Source organism: Cryptotermes secundus, unplaced genomic scaffold, assembly GCF_002891405.2.
Source record: "Cryptotermes secundus unplaced genomic scaffold, Csec_1.0 scaffold303, whole genome shotgun sequence".
Lineage (NCBI taxonomy): Eukaryota > Metazoa > Arthropoda > Insecta > Blattodea > Kalotermitidae > Cryptotermes > Cryptotermes secundus.
In genome coordinates, this window is record NW_019726229.1 from 3,113,986 (window position 1) to 3,123,199 (window position 9,214).

Here is a 9,214-nt window from a genome sequence, read left to right on the forward strand (position 1 = left end):
CTACCTGTACACAAACACAGAAAAACGCACGCAAACATCCATGCCCTGAGTGGGATTCGAACCCACGATCCTGACTTCCAAGCGAACGAAAACAGTGCATGCCTTAGACTGCTCGGCTACCGTGACCGGCATTCAGTATGTTTACCAGCTAAAATTTCTTCAATTTCACAAATTTGTTCATATCCTGGATTTTTTTAAACAATGCTGTGTACTTTTTCCTTTACTACTTCACTAACTCTTCCTGGAACCGAATTCAATTTGGAAACAGTGGTTTTGAAGACACTTAACGACTGATACAAAGTAGTATTGCTGTTGCGTGCCTCCAGTGAGGAAATGGCGGATGGAAGATGAGAGAAGTGAGCAGATATATAGGAAAGATTAGTTTCTAGTTCTGCGTTTTTTAGTACATCTTGGGCAATTTGAATTGATGCTGCACTTTTGGGATCAAATGTATTCACGACATTCCTAACTGTTTCTAAATGTTCGGTATAATAACTCGCTGCACACAGCCACGTGCCCCAGCGCGTTAAAATTGGTTCTGGCAGAAGTGGAACGCTCGGTGCTACTGCTTTAAAGGCTTCTTTTCTGTATGGCGCTTTAACAAATATCTTCTTCACAGAAGACACCAACTTGTCAACAAGCGGAAAATTTGCACGAATTGTTTCTGCAACACGGTGCAACCCATGGGCAAGGCAAGTCAAATGTGTGATATTTGGAAATATAACTTTAAGAGCAGTACCGGCTTTCATCATATAACTTGCGGCATCAGTCACAAAGAGCAATACGCGGTCATACTGAATGCCATTCGGCCATAGTAAATTCATGGAATTGATAAAAATTCGGAAACTGCGGAGCTATTTGTGGTTTCAAATTGCTCTACCGCAAGAAGATATGGGGTAGATTGTGCATTCTTGTTAATATGCAAATATGCAACATATTCTAATACGGAAAAGAAAAACTGTATACACACGACCATGATTGAAAATTTGAACATAAAATTGAAAAATATATATGATAAATATTTTAAAAAGGAAATATGCAGTATAAATAGAGATCCTCAAAAATATGATGCTTATTCATAACAGAGGCAAAATATGCATTTATATGCACCATCAAACCATGTCCAAAATTTAAGAAATGAAGTAATTCATACATATATCCAAACGAGCATACATTCTGCTTGCAAGAAAGAAATATGCATTTGCATTTGCATTAAAACCCCGTCCCTAGTCATTACTGATCTAATCGGTGCTTTATAAAGGGTTAGTTTAATGTTCGGAATTAAACGCTCCCTTTTGAATAGGGAGTAGATTCTAATAAATGCTCTGAAGGCCTTGGCTTCGATCATTTTTATGTGCAGTCTCCATGTGATCCTCTTATCGAAGATTACACCGAGATATTTTACATGATTGACAAAGGGGATATTCCGTCCATTCAATGTAAGATGAACCTCAAGAAGCCTAAGCCCATAAGAAAAGCAGATGGCCTGAGTCTCATGTTCAAAGATCTTTATGTTCCAGCGCTCACATCATGTCTCAATGCTACTGACACATTGCTGTGACATTAATCTAATCATGTTATCAGAATCATAAGATTTATCTTAAACAAAGTGTTTAGTTCGTGGACACAAAGAATTACACACAAAAAAACACATTGTCAAAACATAACAAAAACGTATTAGTCATTAATATGAACACAGCTGCTGTTTACTGGTAACAAAATCAGTTTTGGCGCACCTTCTAGAGAGCTAGAGATGCCTTGTTTTGCTTCGTTTGTTTCTTGCTTCCTTTTCAAGAGAAGAGAACACAAAAAAAATTCCAGTTCGCAGAGGTAGCTTGTGACAAACGGGACTGGATCTTAACAATTACACCTCATCAAAGAGGCGTAGGTGTCATAAAATTTTGTGTTAGAGTCGATCCAGTTTCACTGATTCAAAATTAGGGTTTGATTTCCTTTCTGTATTGACATTAAAGAATTATAAATCTTTACTACCAGAAACTCTGGAGTTGACCAGTTTTTAAACTCACTACTAAACAGTAATCAGCAGTAACTAGGGTGACCAACTTTCGGTCATGAATTTAAGGGAGATTTAGTCACAACAAATTTTGTGCATTTTTAGCGGTGCGGCGTCAGTCCAGCAAACGTTCATGGAATGGATAATATTAAACAAAACAATTAATTTACATTGTATATAATATACAGGTCACAATATGGAATAAATTTTACAACTACAAATATAAATCACTCCGTCCAATGTGACCCGTAAGCCCTCCACTACATGACATTGCAGTTGGACACAGTGGACGGAGTGATTTATATTTATAATTGTTAGTGTGACGGACCAGAATGAAACAAATTAAATTTTACAAATTTGCATGTTTCTTAGTCCACTGGTGGTGCAGAACTAAGCATTTTTTTATCTCCTTGTGCAAATTTAAAAAACTCTTTACAACTATAGTCATAATTATTTGCTACCATTAGCTCTGACTTAATTAGTTCTAAGCTGCTTTGATTTCTCTGATCAGTCCATTTATTGCTCATCAGTGAAAAAATTCTTTCAGCATGGGCATGTGAGCCTTGGATGCTTAAAACAAAGCCTAAGATCTTAACAAGGTTTGGCACATCAATTTGTTTGTTTCTTAAATCACTGAAAATATTGACCCAATTTTGTTCTATATGTCCTGTTTTTACCACATTCAGAACACTTTTTGCACTAGAAAACTCTTCATACAGGCTGTCCTCATTTACAAAATCAAGATTAAATTCTCTTACAATGGTTTGAAAATGTCTGAAAGAAAGTTCAGTGTTTAAATTTAACGTCAAAAGACAATGGACAGGATTTGCATTTGATAACTCAAAATTCTTAGAAATGTACTTGTGCAAGCAACAGTAGAAATTAACAAAATCATCTCTAGCACATTTCTGCAGGGGTGGATTCAAACAGTTTAAAATTTTTTCCGTGGCAGTACCAAAAAACCTGTCCTCTATCCTCTGCTGAATTTTATTGCCTACACATTGCATTACACTGTAGCATTCCATGATGCTAACATTAGCAGTTTCAAGAACTTTGGCAGATTGAACGAGTACTGCACCAATGTTGGAAAAAAAATTATGATATGCCTCAATAACACACTCCTTTTCGGGATCTTTATCACTGAAATGTTTTTTTTTAATATTTTTGGACAGTCATTCACACTTTTGAAATAACTCTTAATAGGTAACCAGTTTTGTATTAATCTGTCCACAGCTGATGTTAGGGAAAGCCAAGGAGTGGGCACATGATGAACAATCTCCAACCACTCGGCATCAACAAGATCACAGTTTGCTGATACTGAAAAGGGTCCATATATTTTTAAGATGATCATTTCAATATCCACATCTAATCCATCAGATAGATGCATGTTTTGTGGCATATATGATTTGAGCAGTTTGCTTTAAGCACATTTTTATCTTCTTGTAGTAGTTTGAACACAGAATTATGCTTCCCATAATTCACATTTGCATTATCTGCACAATATGAAGTTAGATTTTTTATATCTAACTTTTGTGTATCAAGTGAAGACTTGATCAAATTATGGGTAGCATTAGCTGTTTCATCAGCTTGTTCAATGAAGTCCAGGAACCTATTTTGAATACCACTAAGAGGGTCAAAATACCTCACAACCAGCGGGAATATCTTTCTGTTTTTGTGGCTGGAGGCATCAGCTGCAATAGAGAAAAAGTTGCTTGATTTTGCCGGATCCTTCAACACATCGATGAAGTCTTGCACACTCCTTTGCGCTAGAACATTTTTCACAATAGCCTCTGCCTTTGTTCGGCCACAGGACATCTTCTTAGCCAAGTTAGAGTCATGGAAAATATCCTTCGATAACTTATTTGCGCAATCCATACTTTTGTAGCCGATGTTGTGTTTTACAGTATGGAAAACCAATGCTAGCTCACCTGCAACGTTTTTGAAGTCTTTGCTGCTGTTCCCGAAAAAGAGGTGTAAATTTGAAGAGGTCTTCACGTCCCTTTCCTTTCGTTTATGCCCTTCTGTGCAAGAATGTTGTCTGCAGTCGGTATTACCCCCGTGAGCGATGCTGAACTCACGTTTACAAAGTATACAATAAGCTCTGTAAACGTTGGAGGGCACGGACTTTAACCATAAATATTGTTCTTCCCATTTTCTCAAGTAAACACACAAGTATTTAGTTTTCTTCTTATGTGGAGTTTCTGCATTGTTGCTTTCACTTTCACTACTCATTATGAAAATGGATTCAATTAGGTAATTATTTAAAAGCACGAGGATGAACACTTAAAGACGGACGATCCGAAAAAAATACAATCTTGAAACGGATATTCCGCTATCGATTAGTATATGCTAAACTATCGATTACTATATGTAACTTTTCGATATTTATCGATGAGTACCTCTAAGTCTAAACTGTCGATAATGATGACAGTTTATATCGGAATGTATTTGGCGGGAATAATATATAATTTAAAATTTGCGATCTTGATTGTTAATGAAATATACGGGAGAAATAGAAGGTCAATGCGGGAGCCGGGAGGCTCCAAAAAAATTAGCTCTAATACGGGAGAGTTGGTCACCCTAGCAGTAACCAATAAGTCAACCACATGCTTGCCTCTTCACTACAAATGGTGGCTGGTGGCCCGCAGACACCAAGAACTGGTGTCCCATGAAGCCGGCTCTCATTTTGTCTGGGAACAGGTTAACTGTCGGTCGCGTGAGGGCGCCACACCTCCAAGCGGTCAGAATCCGTGAGGAACTCGAACCCAGGCCATTCACGAACAGGTCGTGCGTGTAGAGATTGATGTCTGCGTTTCGCCGCTTGACAGAGTCAGACTAGAACAAGCCTCGAAATATTGCATTTATTTCTGAATTTTATTTTACCGTTCTTCTTTAGTTGCTCAAGTGATGTAGTGCAGAAATAGTAGCCTTAGAATTGTCATGAGCACTGGCTTTGTATGTTGCAATGTGTTCAATTCTGAAATCGCACTTTTGGAATTAAAGCTTTTTTTATTCTTCTTCTATGTCTGTACTGTAGATTCGATTGCTACAGCAGGGAACTTCTGGGCACAATACATATAAACTATTCATTTTTCAGAATTATAAAAGGAAAATTATGCAATAAAGCCATCATACATTAAGCCCTTCAGCCTGTTCCGATTGATAATTTTTTATATAACTGCAAATCCTATATAATCAGCAAGATGGCAAGGCGCAGAACATCACAATACAGGAAAGTTTGAACCGACATGAATCTTTTAAATTAGAGTATCTATTATACATACCAATGCTTCAACATAAATGGGCTACATTTTCTCCATAGTGTATTTATGTGCTCGATATGGTTCTCGCAATAAACGGGGATTATTTCCCTAAACAGCATTAATCGAGGGTCTTTGCAATGAAGACAATGTATAAATCCGCGTTCCTAGTGATCGATAAGCATTTTTCTGACGTCCAGTCATATATCGCCCCACTCTGAGGTATGCAGGGGTGGTTACAATTACGAACAATTTCTGAAATGGCTAGGAAGAAATAAATGAAGCCCAATTCTCTCTCAGTGTGTAGGTATATAACTAGAAAGTTCTGGTGGTAAAGTGACCAAGAATTTCATAAAAGAAAGTCAGCATTCAATATTAAAATATTAAGTGCGATAGTATAAAACAACAGAATGAATTGAGTTACAGATATGAGATTTCTATTTAATTTGCGCGTATTATTTCGATACGTGCTCCGCTTGTATTTTGACACATGCAAACTGATTTCGATGTTGCTTTGTGTAGACATACTCGATCTTGTCTTGTGTAACTGTAGCTGTAACATCTGACCTTACTCCTCCTCGTGTACAAATCGCTTTTGAGGTGTCTACTGTCCTTAAGAAAACTCCAAACCATGAATTTATTGGGTTAGGAATGGGTGAAGGTGGAGATCATGGAATCGGTTCTCCTCTACTCGTCTACTTATTCGGATATTGATTGTTCGCTGAATGCCGCACAGAGTTAACCGAAATGTGATGGTACACGACTTTGATGGAAGATGATGTAAATGCGTTCCAGGGGCTGCCAGAAACCGTTGTTTCATAATCTGTCCACATCTACATTACTGATTATATTTTCTCTAGGAAGAAACTGGATATGTCGCTGGCAATCTCACACCATGTATTAATATTAAGGTTCTCTAGATCATGGTCTAGTTACTAGGTGGACAAGAAACCCAAAGTTTACAGTTTTGCAACTCTAAATTTTCTGGCTTGTGAAAAGTTCCTTCGTTAGAAAAATGATAGTAAAATAAGGCACATATTGCAACAGCTGAATTACAGGTTGGATACAGGTTGTACATAATTACAAGCGGTTCAAAAACTATCTATCTATTTATATATGTATGTATGTAACTCTAGAGCCCTTTTGTTGGACCTTGGCCGCTTTTCAGTTTCTTGATCTTTTACACAGTCGGTGGGATTCCTTGGGCGGGGGATCAGTCAGTCGCAAGGCCGCTATATGCACACACAGGACAATACAGACACAGAATAATCGTACACAGACATCCATGCCTCAAGTGGGATTCGATCCCACGATCCCAGTGTTCGAGCGGCCGAAGACAGTTCTTGCCGTAGACCGCTTGGCCATTGTGATCGGCAGCGGTTCCAAATAATACACTCAAAATAAAATTAAAAGAAAATTGCAGTGTTTTTATAAGGAGCCGTTTATTTGTTCTGTCTTATCGCATTCAATAAATACTTACATCATAAGTACGAGCATTATTTTCTGGAAACTATTTAGAAGCAGATTAATTAAATACTTAATATTATGTAATAAAATGTAAGTTTTGTTAACTGGTTGAGTAGAGCATTACGTGAAATAAAACCCTATACATAAATACTCGTAATTCACCTTGTAATACTTCGAAAGTGATTGGAATGGATTGATGGAACACACAAAGGACGAACTTCAAAAAAAAAAAAAATTGGTCCGGCGGTGCGCACTGGTGAGCAAGTGGCACTGCTCACTGGTTGTTTGACAGCAAAAGTAATGCTGAAACGCAATGTTTTTCTGACCATGCACAAGTCTATGTTTAGATTTCTTTCCTGTGTCCACTACCGGAGTACATGCCTTATAACTTCTTGATTTTTAGCATAAAAAAGGTAAAACTTTATCTATAACAGGCCGTCGAGGCCCCCACAATTTCTAGCTAACAGGCATACAGATGGCGGGGAGGTTGCCAGCCTTACGCGCCGGCCGCCCTTTACCCCCATGAAGATTGCTGGTACTCATTTCTGTTAGAGGCTGCGTTGACCCCAGGACAATAGTGCGGCTGGAAAAATTAAGTAAATTGAAAAAATCCAATGACCTCACCGGGAATCGAACCCGCGACCTTCAAACTTCAGCATAATGCCTCAACATCTACGCTACGGGGTACCCATAATTTTTAACATAGACTTTGTTCAAACCGAACTGTAAATTGGTACCACCCCGTTTTCTAAAATGAGGCCCTTGACATATCAGTCATGACTGATTCAATAGAAGAGAAGATGCCACTACCAAAAGCCCGAACAGTAAAATGTAAAAGAGATAGGCTCTGATTAATTAAGCATGAAGCTATGAGACGTGTGAGGGAGTGTACGTGTAGCTCCACCATTCTTGACCTCGACATTAGATGGAGGTAAAAGAGTCCCCGGTACCTACTGGAAACCCGAATCGTATTATTCTAAAAATAAGGAAGATTCATGACTTGCCTGGTTTTGGTTGCCGATAACCAGGAGATTCACTATGTTCTGAGACGACCTGGAGCTGAGAAACTCGCGGACGCGCCACGTGGAAGCCTGCGACACCACAATGACCCTGCTCACACTCTGATCTCCGACCACTGTTTGCGTTGTCTTGAGGTCCCTGACGAGGAGCAAGAAATCTCTGCACCTGTCTGGCGGGTCGCTTAGCCCATGCATCCCAACCTTTCCATGGATGTAAGTCAGTGGGTACGTGCTCAGGAGGGCCCTCAAGATATGGAACTGCGTCTCGTAGAAGTCGTCGTACAGGATAACAGATATACAATGGTATAGGTACCGCTCTGCGATGTAGTTGATAAGCCTGATGACAGGGTGTATCTCGACGCTATCGGAAGCGTTCCTGCAGCTGCTGGTCGGCCCGTGGAATGTTGTTAGCTTAATCTTGCCTAGCATTAACTTCACTAGTACCGGTTGTTGTGCAGAAGAAACTTCAGTCGGCAGGAATGTTGTGCGTTCTTGTATATTATTGATATTCGATGGCTCCTCAGGTCTGTGACCAGATCCTCCATGATTAAACAGCTTGTATTTGTCTTGTTGAAACTCCAACGATGCGGTTATTTTCTCATCGTTCTTGAATGATGGACTGCTTGAAATACTGCGATCGTCTATAAAGTCCATTATACTTATTTGCGGTATTACAATGTTATTAGTTTGAGGTTTCCTTGTATTACTGGCATGTTCACCTTTAATTAAGCTGCTGCTGGCGGTGTGTGGGGCGTAATTTTTGGACCTGTAAGCGTAATGGCGATCAATGTTATTTGTATTATATATATTCTGCGGTTCAACAGTGATATGCGAGCCATTTTTATGTGATCTGGCTGAAACTGTAATTTTAATTGCATAAATCGCAACAACTAACTTAAACGCAATCACTGAAGGAGACATTTGAAATCCGTCTAAATTAGAAGTAGATGTGCAAGAAGCACAGTATTTCGTCATAAGATTGTGGAAACTTACTCCTTATCGTTTCAGATAATAGAAATGCGATGTTTTAATCGAAATTAATTCCTGAATACTTCATAATCTCATTTTTTATTTCGTGCTTCACGTTGGCCTACATTCTGTCAAGAATGAGTTCCCTAAATATAACTGACCTTTATGGAAGCATGCAGCAATGCTGTGTTATTAATTCTTTTATTCGTTATCTTCATCATGACCCACGAACAGTTAGGTCGTTAATCTTATTTTCTCCACGCAAACATCTCTTGTTGTATTGGAAAAAAAATATCGCCCAGTGTTTAAAAGAGGCAGCAGAGCCTCTGTTAGTAATTATAGGCCTGTTACCATTGTCATTACTATCTCTATGGTATTTGAATTTATCATTTATGAGTATATGTTCCAAGGAAACTATAACTTCTTCTCAGCATGATTTTACCAAAACCAAATCAACTATTGCGAGTCGCTTTTCTCAGCATCGT

At 38.6% G+C, this 9,214-nt stretch overlaps 1 protein-coding gene across 5 annotated transcripts in view; it reads right to left on the reverse strand.

The window, feature by feature from the left end:
* LOC111864026 (ionotropic receptor 21a) overlaps positions 1-8,543 on the reverse strand; it is a 21,983-nt gene extending 13,440 nt beyond the window's left edge. For 2 of the 5 annotated variants that reach the window (XM_023850961.2, XM_023850960.2), the window contains exons 1-2: positions 7,746-8,543; positions 4,629-4,849 (exon numbers count right to left, since the gene is read on the reverse strand). In XM_023850961.2, coding sequence (XP_023706729.1) covers positions 4,629-4,849; positions 7,746-8,414 — 890 coding nt within the window. In that variant the 5' untranslated portion in view covers positions 8,415-8,543. Of the gene's footprint in view, positions 1-3,656; positions 3,757-3,942; positions 4,009-4,628; positions 4,850-7,745 lie in introns of those variants that run through there. The other 3 variants (XM_023850959.2, XM_023850963.2, XM_023850962.2) reach the window with 3 other exon arrangements.
* Between the last annotated feature and the right edge of the window lie 671 nt (positions 8,544-9,214).